Source organism: Setaria viridis, chromosome 4 (assembly GCF_005286985.2).
Source record: "Setaria viridis chromosome 4, Setaria_viridis_v4.0, whole genome shotgun sequence".
NCBI classification, from domain to species: Eukaryota; Viridiplantae; Streptophyta; class Magnoliopsida; order Poales; family Poaceae; genus Setaria; species Setaria viridis.
The window spans coordinates 39,581,009-39,598,827 of record NC_048266.2 but is presented as its reverse complement, the minus strand read 5'-3'; the positions used below and the strand labels follow the sequence as shown (position 1 = coordinate 39,598,827).

Genomic DNA, 17,819 nt, shown 5'->3' with positions numbered 1-17,819 from the left:
GTCTGGACTCGAGATAGCACAGCAGGGCCCCAGGAGCAACCTCTGGCCATCATCGTCTCCACGTCAAGCAGCGAGCCATCACTCCCTTCCCTTCCCTATATCTCATCTCCCTCCCCAACTCCTCCCCGCCTCGACTCACCCACCCCATCAGCAGCCATGGCGCCGCCCTCGGTGTCCACCTCCCACCTCCTCATCACCGCCTCCCTCCCCAAGCCCAAGCCTTCCTCCCTCCGCCCGCCGCGTCTCCCTCTCGCCAGGCCCCTCCCGGCGACGCTCCTCGCGCTCGCCGCGGCGCCCGCTCTCGCCGCTGACGCGCCGGCGCCTCCCCCGGCCCCGGCCCCCGCGCCCGCACCCGAGCTCCAGGCCGAGGCCACCACTCCCACCGCCAACCCCTTCGCCAACTCCCTCCTCACGGCCCCCAAACCCTCCGCCGCCGCCGACCTCCCCGAGGGCGCGCAGTGGCGCTACAGCGAGTTCCTCTCCGCCGTCAAGCGCGGCAAGGTCGAGCGCGTCCGCTTCTCCAAGGACGGCGGGCTCCTCCAGCTCACCGCCGTCGACGGCCGCCGCGCCACCGTCGTCGTCCCCAACGACCCTGACCTCATCGACATCCTCGCCACCAACGGCGTCGACATCTCCGTCTCCGAGGGCGAGGCTGCGGGACCCGGGGGATTCATCGCCTTCGTCGGCAACCTCCTCTTCCCCTTCCTCGCGTTCGCGGGGCTCTTCTTCCTCTTCCGCCGCGCGCAGGGCGGGCCGGGCGCGGGCCCTGGCGGGCTCGGCGGGCCCATGGACTTTGGACGCTCCAAGAGCAAGTTCCAGGAGGTGCCTGAGACGGGCGTCACGTTCGTCGACGTCGCCGGGGCCGATCAGGCCAAGCTCGAGCTGCAGGAAGTCGTCGATTTCCTCAAGAACCCAGACAAGTACACCGCTCTGGGTGCCAAGATCCCCAAGGGATGTCTCCTCGTCGGTCCGCCTGGGACAGGTAAAACCCTCCTGGCGCGTGCCGTCGCCGGAGAGGCTGGCGTGCCTTTCTTCTCCTGCGCCGCGTCCGAGTTCGTCGAGCTCTTCGTCGGTGTCGGTGCATCCAGGGTGCGCGACCTCTTCGAGAAGGCCAAGGCCAAGGCGCCCTGCATTGTCTTCATCGATGAGATTGATGCCGTCGGGAGGCAGCGTGGTGCTGGGCTCGGTGGTGGTAACGACGAGAGGGAGCAGACCATTAACCAGCTCTTGACTGAGATGGATGGCTTTGCCGGCAACAGTGGTGTCATCGTCCTCGCTGCGACCAACAGGCCTGATGTGCTGGACTCTGCGCTTCTGCGTCCAGGAAGGTTTGATCGGCAGGTCACTGTTGACAGGCCAGATGTTGCTGGGCGCGTCAAGATTCTTGAGGTGAGTGGTGAGCCAACTGCTGCTCTTGACTTGTCGATTATGCTTTGCTAGCAACGAATATGCATCTGAGCTACTTCTGATGAAGTGATCAGCAAACTTGTAGATTATGCCTTTGATGATAACATGGTTAAGTAACATTGTTGTAGGTTCTACTTTTTTGCTTGGAAATGACAAACACAGAAAAAAAATTTTATTTTTTGCTATAGTTAACATGGACATTGGAGGCGCTCCATATCACGGTGTAATGTGTTATAAGATGCTGGGTTGTAACTAACTTTTTAGATGTAATGGAGTAGATATCTGGCAGTTGGCTGCCCCTTAAATTGATTTCCTGATAATAGATACACTTCTGAAGTACTAGCAGTTATGATGAACTGGTTAGAAAACTTGGTTAGTGCCATTCGCTTTGATTATAACATGTTTAAGTAGCATTGTCGATGTTCCATGTTATGTTATAGAGTGTCGGGACATTCTAGGTTGAATTTATTTCGTTAGCCTAGTTTTTCTTTTCGGGCCTTGCAATCCCAACATAGTTAACTAATGCCAGGTTAAAATCTTAAGCTAATGTTTTTCCACAACTTAGTTGCCTGATGTTTACATTTGTTGGCTTTCCATTTGCATTTGTTCATCACCTTAGTTCAGACTCAAGCTCACTTTCTTCATCCTGATTTGGTCATGTGAGATAATTAATCCTATTGCATATTGTCATCTAATAGGTTCACTCCCGAGGAAAAGCATTGGCTAAAGATGTTGACTTTGAGAAAATTGCTAGAAGAACCCCTGGTTTCACTGGAGCTGATCTTCAAAACTTGATGAACGAGGCTGCCATTCTTGCTGCTCGTCGTGATCTTAAGGAAATAAGCAAGGATGAGATCTCAGATGCTCTTGAGAGGATCATTGCTGGGCCCGAGAAGAAAAATGCAGTTGTTTCTGAAGAGAAGAAGAAGCTTGTGGCTTACCATGGTAAATTTCATGAATTATAGCTTCAAGTTGAACCCATTCTGGGAGACATGGATTCCTAATCTGTTTCTGAACTTCTGAATTTGCAGAGGCTGGCCATGCTCTTGTCGGTGCCCTCATGCCCGAATATGATCCGGTTGCTAAGATTTCCATCATTCCTCGTGGACAAGCTGGTGGACTCACATTCTTTGCTCCAAGTGAAGAGCGGCTTGAGTCTGGATTGTACAGCAGAAGCTATCTTGAGAACCAAATGGCTGTAGCCCTTGGTGGCAGGTGCGGTCTTTATGAAAAGTCTGCTTCATTTTAGCATCCACTAATTGCTGCTGTTGTGCAGAGTGCTGAACTAGTTGAGCTATCATGGTGTGCAGGGTTGCTGAAGAGGTGATCTTTGGCCAAGAAAATGTGACGACAGGAGCTTCCAATGACTTTATGCAGGTGTCACGTGTCGCAAGGCAAATGGTTGAAAGATTTGGATTCAGTAAGAAGATCGGACAAGTTGCTATTGGGGGACCTGGCGGAAACCCTTTCTTGGGACAGCAGGTATGCCACTATTATTGAAAGGGAAAATTGAATTAGGCTTTCCAAGAAAAGTCCTGTTAGTCTAGAATGAGGGCCTGTAGCAACTAAATGAAACGATTGGCATACAAACCTCAACAATTACAACACATCTGCCCAACCTTTGCTGTCTTCTTCGGCTTGTGTCCTGAAACCACCACCAGCCTCTAGGAAAATATTTTTTCTCTATGTTCTGTATTGACAAGCCCAGTTACATCCTTGATGGCCACTGTACCCTGGCTTGAGTCACTTTTACTCTTCTAATGCTGTCCCATAACACGCCACTCCTATACTGCCAAGTCTGTCATCATCAGCCTTCTGGTTCATAGCAAAGGTGTGAATAGGCACGGTATCTCATTCTGTGTGGCTGCTGCCAGACTTTGGTTTCCCTGCCTAGTGCCTAATCTGGAAGTTTGTCACTTGGATTAGACATTTTTTAACGGAACACTTGGATTAGTCATTGCTTCTCAGTATTTCTCTCGCTAATTCAGAGGAACTAAGTAAGTCATAATTTGACAAATTTTCACATTGGTGTCGCAGATGTCCAGCCAAAAGGACTACTCCATGGCTACAGCGGACATTGTGGATGCTGAGGTGAGGGAACTCGTGGAGAGGGCCTACTCGAGAGCAACACAGATCATCACGACGCACATCGACATCCTCCACAAGCTCGCACAGCTTCTGATCGAGAAGGAGACGGTGGATGGGGAGGAGTTCATGAGCCTGTTCATCGACGGCCAGGCCGAGCTTTTTGTTGCTTGAGGCAGCAAAGCAGCAGGCAGATAGCTGGCCTTGGCGTGTTGTATTGATCTATGCGCTTTTGTACGGGTATTCGTGTAACGGGAAAAAAAATGGAGAGCTAAGCTTGTAGGTACCACATTGATGTAGCCAAAGATGCTTTTGCATACTTGTATAGTCTGTTCCTTGTAAAAAGCATTGACTGACACATTTGAGCAAGTAAAATGCTGCTTCTGCTTACTGTTATAGCACCACTCGTTGATCTCTCCATATGATGAGGAATCTGTTCATACTGAGGCTACTATATTGTACAACATATAACGTGATGTATAGCTGCAGGAGGAAGAAGAAATGGTTCTCTGTCATTTGTGATTTGTTAATGAAACCAGCGGATGCATTGTGTATGATGCAGAGGCATTTTACATTGGGAAACAGTGTCGATTGAGCAGCAAACATTGTGTTTGATGCCTTCATCCCTGTTGCCACATGTACCGCAACTGATCGAGCACAGCATCAAAATGACAAGATTTACTTGAGCAGCGTTGTTTAGTTAGTATAGTTACCGCACGCGAATTCATTTGGAGAAATGACAACCCAAGAGGCTTCATTTGGAGAGAAAGAGGAGCATATTTTTATTTCAGAAATGTCACCGGTGCTAGTACAAACATGCAATGCCGAATGTACCGGTTCCATGCTATCCCATTTTTTTTTTATTCCGGAAACGAACAAAAATACAAATGGCCAAATGACGTTTTATATGCTTCATCCTTTTTATCTGCTTCACAAACAGCTTCCGAAGATCGAGCAGCGTCTTTCAGTTACAGAACACGAATTCATTTGGAGAAATGAAAATCCAGGGCTTGATTTGAAGAGAACGAAAAGAATATAAATATCACTGGTGCTAGTATAAATAAATGTACAGACAGCTATCTGCATGCTGTTCCATATTTAATTCAGAAAGGATAGATAGACAAAATGCAAATGACCAAATGGGGTTTTATAATGCTTCAGCTTTTTATTGCCTGCTTCACTCACAGCTTCAGAAACCATGCGTGTCATTTGAAGCAACAATGTTTGTATTCCATACCAAAGTCAACACACAAGGAAACATAACTAAATGTACCATGTCGTTCATCCTTCAAACAGCTCATGCAACATCTCTTCCAGATTCCGGGGAGTGAATTTTGAGGTGGTAACATGGTTATTCTCTATGTATTCTTCGTAGCCTGGAATGATTTTCTCTATGATAGCTTCCCGCAGGGTTTTCCTCAGATAAGGATTTGGGACCTTCCACAGCTTTTGGGCAGTGTAGATCTTGCCAAACTCAGACTCGAATTTAGGCAGGGGGAGCAGTTTTTCCTTTTTTTTTTGAGGAGATTTTTTCTTTTGTTTTTTTGAGGAGAGGAGCAGTTTTTCCCAAAGCACGACAACACCGGTGCCCAAGATATCTGTATGTAACTCTCCATATACCCCTGGACTTTGCCATTGAAGGTTTCCTTGTAGGATTTGGGAAAATAACAAGTGTAGGAGAGTAGATCCCTTATGAAAGATGAGTTGTTGAGCAAGAATAAGAACCTGAGGCTTTGATCTAGGAAATTTTCTGACTTGTTGACAAGGTTTTGTTCTAGGCAAGACACCATTTCCACTGCCAGGCTCCACAAAGGTGGCACCTCTCCAATCCGAGGAACATACTTACCGAGGCTAGCAGCTTCAGATACAATTGTATTCACCAACATGTGATCGTCCCGCAGGAACGTTACGTAATTCATTAAGGACCTAGTGGTCTCGTCAATGTCTGAAGACCCTTGTGGAGTTTGAGTACCAGATGAGCCTTTGCTGCCATCAATCGATTCCAGGATTCGAGTCCTGATCTCTTCCATTGTGCTCCATATGGCCTCACTCACCTTGCCCTCCTTTGCTGACCAGACGTTGAACACCTGGACCCGTATCCTTCCGGCTTCTACAGAGGGCGGCGAATAGGATGACCGGATCCTGGACAGAGCACCGCGTACACGGAGCAGTGTATGGAGCTTCCGGTATGGGGCCGGCACCCACATCATCTGGTCAGTGAAAAAAACTTGACAAGTAACATTTGGAGCAGCTATGAAGTCAACAAAAGCGAGCATTTGCAACATGGCTTGTTCGGTAAAGCTTGCAAACTGGAATAGGTCCGTAATATCTTCTTCCTTACCCTCCGTAACAGCAGCTCCTTCTTGAGCTTCTTGAGCATTTGGAGCTTCTTCATGACCACAAAAGAGCGACGTCGTTAGACAGAAGGCATCCATGATTTCGGAGAGAGCCCGGATCCAGCTCGATGCATCAAGAGTATGCTCGAGTTTCCCTGCAGTGACGTGGAGGACCCACCCGACCCCCAGCTTATTGAACCACCTCTCGAGGACACTCATGTCGGCTCCTTGGATGCTGCATTTCACCCACGGCGCACCAAAGATTTCGTTGGAAAGGCTTTTAATTTGCTCTATCTTCATCTCTCTCGCCGTTTTTATGGACATCTCCTTTAGCCTGGCAATGGCAAGCTCGGTATGCTGCTTCTCCGTTTCTTTGTGGGTCTTCTTCACTGGTTGAACAAACTCGTCGGCACCCTCCATTTCTCGGAAGTGCCTGGCCGCCTCCATAGAGATCCAGGAGAGGTGAGAGCCGTTGGACGTGTAGCCAGTGGAGACCGTACCTGAGGTGCTGCTGATGGTGTAGGAACTGGATGTTCCGGTCTGCTCGCGGCCGCCATCCCTGCCCGTCGCCTCCATGCTCCCCTGACCCGTTGGACCTGTTGCGCTAAATTTGGATCAACACACGAACGCACGCGAATATGTAGTGTGTGGAGGAGCTCGTACAGCTTCTCTGCATAGGTCGGTCAGAATGGTTTGGGTGATCGGTTTGGTGAACCAATGAACGCTCGCCCAGGAGGAACCCGTCAGCGCAAGCGCACCTTGAGTTGTTTTAGGGTCGGCAGACGACCTAAAACGTCCTCAAATGACGTAGAGACAAAGGAAGAACAACAAGATGGACTTGAAAAAAGCTAGGGTAAAGAGAAAAAGAAAAAAGATGCAAAATATTTGATATGTTTTTTATTGATTGGATTTAAAAGATGCAAAATATTTGATATGTTTTTTATTGATTGGATTTAACTCAATCATCTGTGGCCCTTCATATCTATAGGGAGGGGAGATCTTACTTCTAATGGAGTTGAAACCTTAACGAATCTTGTGTCAAAATACAACTTCTAACTCGGATTACACAGACCAGCAAAATATGCAAATCATATAAAAAACAAAAGCAAAAAGTAATCCACGGCAACAAAGTAAGCCGCGTAGGAACAGAGCATCACATGCTCAATTAGTAAAGGAAGATGCCATCAAATACTTATGATTATTTTTTTAGACAAAGGAGGATTCATTGTTTGGTTCCAAGAGGCCGGCAGCCAGTGGATCAACTTTTGTTTTCTTTTTATAATTATAATTACTTAAATTAAAGAACAAAAGAGAAGATTGCTTCAGTCGCGATGTTCTCGGGAAGAGACCAGACCAGACTTGTGCATGGAGTAAACCTAATAATGATAAGGAAATACAAATAATTAAATCCATTTAAACCAATCGAATATATACATACCATGAAGTGTAATATCGTATATTTTGCCTCGTTCTAAAACCATTAAAAGTTTGAAATTTTAAGAATTTTTCAACAAAATAAAATACTGGAGGACTCGCCCGTCCCTTATACACTGGAGCATGGTTATCCCTCTCCATGCCATGTCTAGCACTAGCAATCCATTTCTGGACTTGGCAAACCCAGTCATGGCTCATCTAAAGTACTTGACTGAATCGACTTTAGCATTGAACTTCTTTCTCTATGATTGTCTCGACTGCATCAACGTCTTCATCTACGACATCTTCCCCTATGCGTCGCCATCCTCATGGTCATGGCACGCCCTCATGTGCCTACGGTTTCATGCGCGGCTCCCTCGTCTTCAGCAACCTCGACCATGACTATCATACGCACGTCACCCTCGACCACGGCTATTTACCTTCATCGGTATAAAGGGCTATCATCAACATAGTTGCTCATCGATTCTTTTCGAAATCCGTATAAGGATGGTCTTTTTGAAATGATCAAGATGTCACCCAGAGGAAAAATAAGTGTTTATCATGAAATTAAACTTGGAGCGGAATTAAACTCTAGATATTCTATATCTTTCTTTGAAAACTCTAGATAAAACTGGGATTAGTGAAACATAACTAAATGTTTCCTTCAAACAGCTCTTGCAACATCTCTTCCCTATTCTGGGGAGTGAATTTTGGGGTGGTAACATGGTTATCCTCTATGTATTCTTTGTAGCCTGGAATGATTTTCTCTATGATAGCTTCCCGCAGGGTTTTCCTCATATAAGGATTTGGGACCTTTCACAGCTTTTGGGCAGTGTAGGCCTTGCCAAACTCAGACTCGAATTTAGGCAGGGGGGAGCAGTTTTTCCCAAAGCATAGAGGTGTCGGATTGAACAAGCACGACAACACCGGTGCCCAAGATATCTGTATGTAACTCTCCAAATAGCCCTGGACTTTGCCATTGAAGGCTGCCTTGTAGGATTCGGGAAAACAACAAGTGTAGTAGAGTAGATCCCATTGGTCAAATGCATATCAAGAGAAGACATCTGCCGGTTGCTGCAAGGGATTCATAGCGGAATGTGCTCCTCTCGTATCTGCACGAGGACGCTAGTCGGAAAAGCGTCTGGACAGGGCATGACAAGAACATGCCTTGCATAATGCATATACCTCGCATCTTCACCGGGGAGAGGCTAGAAGCTGATAAGCAATTCATTTGCTGCCATGTTCCTGCAGGAATTATGAATACTCCTCTTCTTTTATCTATGCAATGCAAAACAGAAAAGAACAGTAACTGATCCTATATATATCTACACAGTTGCTTAAGCATTCACTATTTTTCTTAACCAACGATTTCTTAAATAGAGAGAACGGCCCTTAGAAATTGCAAGTAGTAATTTGTTATTATTAAGAATTAATTAAATTGAAGTCATAGTATGGTCGTTGAAAGGTATTGATATATTTGTGAGATATGGGTCACAATTTGTATCAAATAAATGAATATGAAGAATCCGAAAAATTGCACATTCCCTAAGGGCTATATACTCTTTTAGCTAATCAAGTACGATCACAATGTTGGAAAACCTTGACATATATATATATACACACGTATATATATTCAATGTTTTAAATAATGTGCTAATGGGTTTAACAGCAGGACTATAAAATAGCTCCTAGCATATAGGATGTCATCATCATCAGCTTCTACTCACATCTGCTCAATGAGGGAGAGTACTGCGTACTGTACTGTGGCAAGGAAAACCCATTGGCTGACTGTGACACCGCATTACAAGAGATCCGCATGCTTTTAGATAATGAGAAGGTTGGGTTCCAGCTTCTACCAATGTTCCTTGACGGAGCACTCCACTTGCTATAGTCTGGCTTGGGCAGTGAGATTCTAGTCTTTGATGTGTTACTTCTTTGTTTCGGTTCATGAAGCCAAAAAAACAAGTCCCTAGCCTACCGGATGATTTGCTTAGATGGAATACTAACTATGATAAAATTTGGTGGAATGGTGAACATTGGTTTCATTCTTATATCTACTAATTTATGAAGATTTTATGGTGATATGTGATTTAGAATTGCTGCGCTGCACTATGCAAAGGAGACTTACATTTATAATCTAATAAGATAATTTCAGTTTGTTTTTGGCATTGTTATGTCGCCAAACATAGTTAGCATCTCCACTTCATAGCTAGTGGTTTGCTTTAACATTTTTTTTTCTCATTTCTTTCTATATATTTGTTCTTACTTTTTTTCCAACAAGATCTTGCACCGCCACCGATACGGGAGACCACCTCTCTACAAGGAACTCAAACATTTATTCACAACTCAAATTGAAATAATGCTCACTCTTATTCTTTGTGGGATACTCCTATCACTCACTCCTCATGTCATCCTAAGGCATGTCACTTATATTTATGGTGGCTACCTATGCCATCTCCAAATGACTACTACTTGGCTTGGCTTCTTTTGGGTGGAGGGCAACCCTATTTATAGGCCAAGGTGGACTAGATTTTTTGGGTGGAGGGCAACCCTATTTCTAAGCCAAGGTGGACTAGATTTTTAATAAGATGCTTCATCTTCTCCGTTTCTTCCTAGGACATGTCGTCGTCGTACTCGTATACATCCTCGAACTCAAAGTTTTTTTTTTCCGAAACATTGGCAGGAGCACTGCCTTTCATTTAAGAAGATAGAAGAGTTGCTAATAGGATTACATAACGATTACATCGTAAAAATCAAATCTCAACAACTCTAAATGGACTTGTACAAGCATCAATAAACTGCACAGCAAGAAGTTCTTCTCGGATGAGGGGGGTTCCACATGCCTTCCTTCAAATGCAAACGTCATTTTGGATGAGACCCAACACTTGATCCGGCCTCAACATTGAGTTTTCAAAGATCCTTCTATTTCTTTCCTTCAAGATATGCCATATGGTGTACATGAGGATAGGTGCCACTGATCTTCTCTTCTTTCCTTTCAGGCCCTTCAAGATACCTCGCCACCATTCATGTATATCACTGCCATCTCCTGAGTTTACCAAAGCTGAAGTGCATGGCCACCTCCATAGAGATGGAGGACAGGCAAGAGCCAGTGGAGGTGTAGGCAGTCGAGAGGGTACCTGATGATGAGCTGCTAATGGTGTAGGAATAGGATATTCCGGTCTGCTCACTGTAGCTCTACTATCCGCGGCTGCCATCCCTGACTGCCTCCATGCTGAGCTAGCTACCTAGCAACTGGTGACGGGTAGAAAGTAATGTCCGGGCGAGGTCCCCTGAACAATTGACGGGCTCGGGGAAGAACTGAAGAAGGGAGGGAACATCTTGTGGCAAGAAGCAACATGTCATGATTCAATACAGACGTTTCTCCAACGCAACACGCATTCACTAATATTTTTCTAAGACGTGTTGTGATGCCTTCTGGACTTAGTATGGAAGTACCATTGCCTGATTGCAGTGGGTATACATGGCAATAGCCTATGGGAATGAGATTCTCTAACTTTAAGTCCTCTACTTTTTGAGTCACTGCCAATGTGGAACAATATAGACAGGGATGACGCCACGTTATGTCACCATGGTGCACAGGCACCAGGGTAAACCAAAACTTTGTTAATAACTTGACTAATTTTCACTCTGAAGAAAAAATTGTATGTTACTTGAGTTGGGCACCACCTCCATTTTGATGCTATCTTCTCTCCTGAATATAGAACACAACCATTTTATTTGGAAGTGGTCAGCCAGCACATAATACTTAGCCATATCGGGCATTCTTCAATGGTTGCACAGCTACCCGACAGGAAAACAATGCAACATAGATTCTTTTAGGACTGCTGCTGTGGCTGAAACTGCTGTGGCTGCACCTATCACTAAGCCCAGCGCACATATGGATTCTTTTGGGAAGGAGATCCTCTCTAGTTATTGCAGAAGGAATAGTCCCACTAACATGCAGGCCTATAGGTGATTGGGGCCACACGTCAGTGACTGAGTCCCTCTGCAGAGGAACCGGCTTCTTTTGGGACTATTTTGTGGGTTCGTTGAGCGGATGTGAGTATTCCCTACGGTAACTTCTGCACGTCAGAGGGAAGTTACGTCAGAGTAATTGATTCCTCGTGGAACATGATTGAGTCAGGAAGCTATTGGAGAAGACCCACTCGAGATCACCGCACAAGTTTGACGGTAGATGGGGAGGAGACATTGATCGAGCCTCTTCTTCGACGGCCAGCCGGCCAGGCCGATCTGTTTTATGCATGGTTTGAGGCAGGAAATCAGGTAGAAAGCTTGTATTGGCATGCGGTTGTACGGGCAAACAGAAAGAGAAATTGGAGAGCTAAAAGATGCAGTACTTGCGAATAACTTGTATAGTTTGGCACAATGTTTATTGAGCAGCACAAGCTGTGCGTTCATCTGTCGTGTCACACAGACTGCAACTGATCCAACGCGGCTTCGAAATGAAAACACTTAAACAACAACGTTTTTTAGTTGAATGAAAATACAGTTGGCTTCAAACGAATGGTACAAGATTGCAGGGCAGAACGTACAGTCAGCTGTTTGCTGTACAGAAGGAATTTACAGTCATTTGAAGGAGCAACATTTCAGTCGGAAACTAAGACAGATGGAACCTAGCTACCTTGACTTCCTTGGTGATGCACTGTTGTCCATCATCCTTCAAATAGCTCTTGCAACATGTCCTCCATCTCCTGAGGAGTGATAGTGCTTCCTCGGGTGCTAACAGTATCCTCTTCCAAGAAGTTTGTAAAGCCCGAAGTAACTTTGTCGGTGATAGCTTTCCGCAGCTTTTTCCTTAGCTCAGGGTCCGGGACCTTCCAGAACTTCTGATCATTGTAGATTTTCCGAAACTCAGACTCAAACTTAGATACTGGGAAGTATCTTCTCGCAAACTGAAGAGGTGAAGGACTAGTGTGCAAGCGCGCCAACACTGGCTCCCAAGCCTCTTGCAGATATTTGTCTATGTAGTCCTCGATTTTGCGAGTGAGGACTGGCATATTGAATTTCGTATCATATATTGGATGGAGCTGCTGCCACAGAGAATGTAAGTTGTTGATCAAGAACAGGAGTCCAAGGCTCTTATTCGGGAATGATTGCGACATCTTGGTAAGCTTCTCTTCTAGACAAGATACCATGTCTGCCATCATGCTGGTGAAAGGATTATTAGTCTTGTTGTAAGTCTCAGCTGGTACTGCATAAGTTCCGCAGTCAGCTGCTTTGCGCACAATTTGGTCAACTGATCTGTAATTCATCTCCAGCAACCTGATGTACCTTTCAATGGACCGAGTGACCTTGTGGATGCTAGCTGGTTCTTGCGGAGTATCCTCCCACGAATCGTGGTTTCCGTCGTCCGTTAGGATAGCAGCTGTAACCTCCTGCATGGTGTTCCATATTGCCTCGGCCAGTATGTCATCCTTGTCTGACCGGAGGGCTTCCATGTCCTCAAGTGCCCTGCAACTTTCAGTTTGTGCAGAGGACGACAAGCGTAAGAGCAATGGTTGGATCAGAAATGAGGCCATGAACACTGCACCGCGCACATCGAACAATGTCTTGAGCCTCTCCAGTGGTGCCGGCGCCCCATTGCTGTCAAGAATTTCTTCTATGCAGCTGGTGTTAGGATTCGGGGCAACTATGGCGTCAACAAAAGAGAGCATCTTCAACATGGTTGCCTGGATGAACCGTAAGAAGTGGACTGGATCGGGAACAGAGGCTTCCGATTCCCCCGGCAAACTCTCCAGATGGGAATGAGAAAAGCATAAATAATACGTGTCAAGGATGGATTCGGTGATATCAGCGAGAGCCTGGATCCATCTCCCTGGAAAATTACGTTGATCTTGCAGCAACAGAAGCTTTGCATCAGCGGCGACGCGTAGAACCCAGGCGATGCCCAGGTCGGAGAACCACCTCTTCAGGGCGGCACTTGAATCCCCGCCGATGCCACCACAGAATTGCTCCAGCAGGCCCTTGATATGCTGCCTTCTCTGCCTTGTTTCGTCGTCTTCTGGCCAGGAACCCGGCGGTTCGACGACGACTTGATCGAAGATGATGAAGGGCAGGGGCCAGCTACCGCTGCCGGATGTAAGCTGGTTAGTGGAGAGGGTGTTACCTGAGCTGCTGCTTGTGGCCATGGACTCGCCAGTCTTGCGGTTGTTCCACAGCTCGCCGCCATGAATATCCTCCATGCTAAGCTAGAGCTACCTGACGATCTGCCGTGTGCCGACCGATCCAAGTCGTCGTCAACCTGCTATATATGCAATGGGAGCAAACCCTCCATCCAGGTCGTCGTTGACTTTGTCTTTATACGAGCAAGTATGCAAATCATATAAAAAGAAAAAGCAAAAAGTAATCCACTAAAAACCGTTCATGCTCTTCTCTATGTATGCCAATTTTTCTTCTCTTTGTCCAAGGAACAGCATTGATTTTAAAACTGATATGAAAGCGGAACTATTAACTGCTCTTCTCTATGTATGCCAATTTTTCTTCTATGGTGCACTAGTTCATCCTTCGAATAGCTTTCCCAACATCTTCTCTACCTTCCTTGGAGTAATGACTGGAGCCCAAGCACTTCTAGAGAAGCAACGAGCTGCCCCTACCGCCGCCTCCGCCTCATCCATGCTCTCCGCCAGATTGAGGCCACTGCCATGCGATGCGAGCTAGCTAGACGGCTTTGTTGCAATCTGTCAGCAGATTTGGTGAAGTTTGGTTTCGTGTTTCAACATATCAACCTCATGCAGTCCACAAAATTAAAGTGTCCTTGACTTTACATATACTAGTAGAGCATTAGAGATGGAGATGACATCTTTTTTCCAACTATAGTGTTGTTGATTGTTGACCCTGACATGACCTGTATTTCCGATGAGCTTTTTTACGATACACAATACTACTACTTTGTAGTATATAGTATACAGTATATATAAGATCTAAATGTTCATGATTACGAATGATTTAGTAATTCTTACATGTGAAAATGACCTTTTAAACTTTATGCTAGTGTTAAAAATAAAATTTTAGTGATATCATTTGTGTTCTTTTACCATGAGACCCTTATACTACCTATACTACTCATGTATACTATCCATACCACAAGTGAATGTTTCAGTAGTATATAATTAATCTTGACCGTCGGATGTTTGTGTACTAGTCATTTTCGAACACTAGTATAGCGTAGTATTGTGTACCGTAAAAGAACACATTCCCGATAGGGACAATTGCGTATTCAGCCACACACGGAGTACATGCTACTGGTATTTGGGTATGCTAGCTGTATGCCTCTAGGCATAAAAATTCCAGCACTTTGAAGACATCAAAACTCAAGGAGTTCACCCAACGCGGCAACACCCAAGTAAGAACAATCTCTTATTTCAAGCATTAAAGGAATCCTCAGCATCCTTCGTTTACGACCAGTAACAGCATCAAGTGAAAACAACGTTTATGCTTATATTTAATTTTTCACATTATTACATTATCTAGTAAAACTCAACTGGGTATAAAGAAAAAATATCTTCCAACATTAATCCACCTGAGGATCCCAAACCTGAATCATCCAAAATTAATTGTGCAACCAGTCATATTAATTGTGCAACGAAGTAGCTAGTGTCGGCAACTCCTGTGCGCTCGAGGCCATCAACACCAACCTCGACCACCCGGAGGAGACGAAGACCATCAATTTGTGGGCGTGGACCGCAAACCTGAGCTCCATCCCCAAGTCTGTGTGGCTCACGTTCACTGGCCGTGCAAGGGACGTCAGGCTCGAGTCAGTGACGGTGTTCAAGACGCCGCCCGGGCACTGGCAGCGCAGCGTCAAGCACTGCATCATCCTGCACTTGGAGGAAATTCAAGACTACACTCTCTCCTCGGTCAACCTCGACGACAGGAGGTCCTGCACGCCCCTCCCTGGCATCTCGGCTGCCTCGACGGGGAGACGACGCCACGAAGAGCAGCGGAATGTGCAGCAACACCACGTCCACCCTCGCGCTCTGACCAATCGCGACTTGGCCGGAGCAACGCCGCGGGGGAGGAAGAGCGGCTCCAGGACAGGGAGGACAACGATCGACGCCGACGTACCTACAACAACGACCACTCCAAGTGGAACGTCTAGCGCCGGCGCAAGGAGGACGATGACGACCAAGACCACCATGGGCGCGGTGACCGCGCTCGCCGCGCCCACGACGCACGCAAGCACGAGGGAGTGGGCTCCTACCGTGAGCGGGAGCGCTCGCCCAGGAGCAGGACGTACGGCAGCAGAAGCAGGAGTGGCGGACGACAGCACTAGGACATCTTCACCAACGAGCGGCGCCAGCACCTCGGCTTCTTCAACTCTGGGAGCAGCGACGGCACCACGAAGGGCACGAATGACAGGCCACCGCAGCCCGTCTCTCGGCCCCCTTCACGACAGAGCAGCAATTAAATTGCAATTTCTGCTTGCTAATCGCGCCTCCAACATGAAGGAGGCGGCAAGAAACTACTTGTGCAGGAACGACGGTCCGGAGTTGCCCACCATCTTCAACGACTACGGCACCAAAGCGGTGGCGCTAGCAACCAGAATCGCCTTGCCTCATGAGGGTGATGAAGCCTAGTCCGGTGATGAAGCTAACAGCGACCCGGCGATGGTCAAGGCGGCAGCTGCTTTCGCGCGCATCCTGAACGACATCAACGACGCCAACAACAGGGAAGTCATGGTCCAGGAAGTGGATGCGGCGCTGCAGCAACTCCAGGTTCAACAGCACTCACACGCCATGCTTTTTGACTCCTATCCACAATCCCAGTTTCTTGGCGGCGACATCAGCTCACCCCCTCATCAAGCCTCCCCTGCTTGCACCCCTGGCGCACAGATGCAGTCCGCCAACACCGCCGATGGCCACAAGACGGTGGGGCCTGAGCACGGCAGCGGCGGGGAGCTGATCCTTGACGGCAACCTGGAGACCAATAGCGACAACATTCAGGTGCAGGCAGTACAGAAAGATCGGGAACCACACGCTCTCTCTGCCCCAATGTGCTTGGCCAATGGCCACGACTCTACTGTCCTTCGGGGCGGGTCTGATCTTCTCCATGATGCTCAGATTCTCGCAGGCTGCTCTGATCCTCTTCAGGGGGCACAGGTTCTGGACGCCGGCACAGGCGGGGAAGCGGCCATGGGCACCAACACCCAGCAAGGCGGCATCCTCACCGGCAACAACGTCGTGCTTCACCAAGCCACACCAGCTGCTGCAAGAACTTTTCAGGGAAGACCAGGGGCCCACGGACCACAACCATGAATCAAGCAAGGACAGGATCACAAGCCGCCACCCTCGACGCATCTTCGACATGTCCATGGTACGCCGTAGCGCACGCCTGTCCAATAGATGACCAATGCCGGCGATTCAAAGGGAACAACATAATCTGTGCCGTAAACTGGGCTTACTGACTGATGAAATGCAGCCCGTTGGGGCTGCACTGCAGGAATTCTTGGCTATGTTTCAGGGACCCCTCCCGCAAGACATTATTGCGGCGTCGACAGCGGCATTCAACCTGGAAGACCTGGCGGCTCAGGAGCTGGATGCAGCGATGGCTGCGATAGCAGGTGAAGCAATTGAAGACATACAAGCAGAAACTCTCCAGCTAGAAAATTCACAGGCGCCGGAGACAGGAACCCCCCAGACGGCAAACTGAAGCCGTTCATGTATCACCTTAGAGCTTCTGCAACCTGCATGTTATCCAGTAGCAAACTTCTGTCATTCAACATCAGCACTTCCTGCTGGGTTGTATGTTAAAGCCGAAACTGCTTTACGGCAATCTCCAGGTACTCTGCGTGCCACTCCTCATCAATTTAGCGCTGCAACAACGTTTCTGCATCACTTGCCTGTGCTTATGTCGTTCCTGCGCCTGTCATGCTGTTCCTACTAAGCCATTCAGGGTCATACGGCTGCACCAGCACCCACTATGTGTTGCCATGTTGTATGCATGGAGCCTGGACCAGCAACTAACCAAGTTGGCGCTCACCTTTCTTCTCCACTCACTGATGAAGCATGGCGTCACGCCAAAAATCCTGCCACGCCATGCAACCTGCGCCTCCCCCAACCTGCAGCAGCTGAACTATGTGGAACTTAATTCCTTCCAGTTATGAATCTTGAGCTACGGTGTTGGAATGTGAGAGGATTAAACCAGAGAGCTAGGAGGGACACCATCAGAGAGACAATTGCTACTACGCTATGCCATATAGCATGCTTACAAGAAACGAAGCTAAGCGAGATAGATCAGTATACGGCCGCATACTTAGGAGGTCATAGGCTTGACAGTTATGCCTACAAGCCAGCGGGAGGTCTCAGCGGGACGAGGGGCGGCATTCTTGTCTTGTGGAATAGCAGTCACGTCCACATTGAGGACGTTGTGTTAGGAGACCACCACATAACAGCAAAGGTTAAAATGGAAGAAACGCCAAACGAGTTTGTAATGACAGTGGTCTATGGCCCAACGGGATCTAATCGAAAGGCGCAGTTCCTATCAGAGATCCGAGCGCAGAAACACCAACCAGGCGCCCAATGGCTTATACTAGGCAATTTCAACCTCATCTACAAAGCA

The 17,819-nt window shown here is 47.4% G+C and overlaps 3 protein-coding genes and 1 pseudogene across 5 annotated transcripts; 2 read left to right on the top strand and 2 right to left on the bottom strand.

Moving 5' to 3' along the window:
• The first annotated feature begins 139 nt into the window (after positions 1 to 139).
• LOC117852642 (ATP-dependent zinc metalloprotease FTSH 1, chloroplastic) lies at positions 140 to 3,882 on the top strand. The gene is made up of 5 exons (XM_034734824.2): positions 140 to 1,389; positions 2,106 to 2,352; positions 2,439 to 2,622; positions 2,718 to 2,889; positions 3,445 to 3,882. The coding sequence occupies exons 1-5, from the start codon at positions 157 to 159 to the stop codon at positions 3,664 to 3,666; spliced, it is 2,058 nt and encodes a 685-aa protein (XP_034590715.1). The 5' UTR covers positions 140 to 156; the 3' UTR covers positions 3,667 to 3,882.
• Positions 3,883 to 4,378: 496 nt separating this feature from the next.
• On the bottom strand, positions 4,379 to 6,505 carry LOC117851953 (exocyst complex component EXO70A1-like; annotated as a pseudogene).
• Positions 6,506 to 11,702: 5,197 nt separating this feature from the next.
• LOC117851951 (exocyst complex component EXO70E2) lies at positions 11,703 to 13,865 on the bottom strand. The gene has a single exon (XM_034733864.2). It carries the CDS (start codon positions 13,442 to 13,444, stop codon positions 11,915 to 11,917), a length of 1,530 nt encoding a protein of 509 aa, XP_034589755.1. The 5' UTR covers positions 13,445 to 13,865; the 3' UTR covers positions 11,703 to 11,914.
• Positions 13,866 to 14,919: 1,054 nt separating this feature from the next.
• On the top strand, positions 14,920 to 17,109 carry LOC117851757 (uncharacterized). 3 transcript variants are annotated; one of them, XM_072293371.1, is made up of 4 exons: positions 14,923 to 15,976; positions 16,094 to 16,204; positions 16,322 to 16,574; positions 16,680 to 17,109. In XM_072293371.1, exons 1-3 carry the CDS (start codon positions 15,869 to 15,871, stop codon positions 16,514 to 16,516), a joined length of 414 nt encoding a protein of 137 aa, XP_072149472.1. In that variant the 5' UTR covers positions 14,923 to 15,868; the 3' UTR covers positions 16,517 to 16,574; positions 16,680 to 17,109. The 3 variants fall into 3 exon arrangements, with proteins under 3 accessions (XP_072149471.1, XP_072149470.1, XP_072149472.1); XM_072293370.1 differs by having other exon boundaries at positions 14,920 to 15,976; positions 16,094 to 16,574; positions 16,701 to 17,109; XM_072293369.1 differs by having other exon boundaries at positions 14,920 to 15,976; positions 16,094 to 16,574.
• The last annotated feature ends 710 nt before the right edge of the window (positions 17,110 to 17,819 follow it).

Bases quoted from the DNA above. Each gene is read 5' to 3' on its own strand.
- LOC117851951 (XM_034733864.2), bottom strand. From the start codon at position 13,444: ATGGAGGATATTCATGGCGGCGAGCTGTGGAACAACCGCAAGACTGGC.
- LOC117852642 (XM_034734824.2), top strand. From the start codon at position 157: ATGGCGCCGCCCTCGGTGTCCACCTCCCACCTCCTCATCACCGCCTCC. The intron at 2,353-2,438 runs GTAAATTTCATG...CTGAATTTGCAG, and splicing joins GAAGCTTGTGGCTTACCATG to AGGCTGGCCATGCTCTTGTC. The intron at 2,623-2,717 runs GTGCGGTCTTTA...CATGGTGTGCAG, and splicing joins GCTGTAGCCCTTGGTGGCAG to GGTTGCTGAAGAGGTGATCT.
- LOC117851757 (XM_072293370.1), top strand. From the start codon at position 15,869: ATGGTCAAGGCGGCAGCTGCTTTCGCGCGCATCCTGAACGACATCAAC. The intron at 15,977-16,093 runs GTTCAACAGCAC...CCTGGCGCACAG, and splicing joins CGGCGCTGCAGCAACTCCAG to ATGCAGTCCGCCAACACCGC.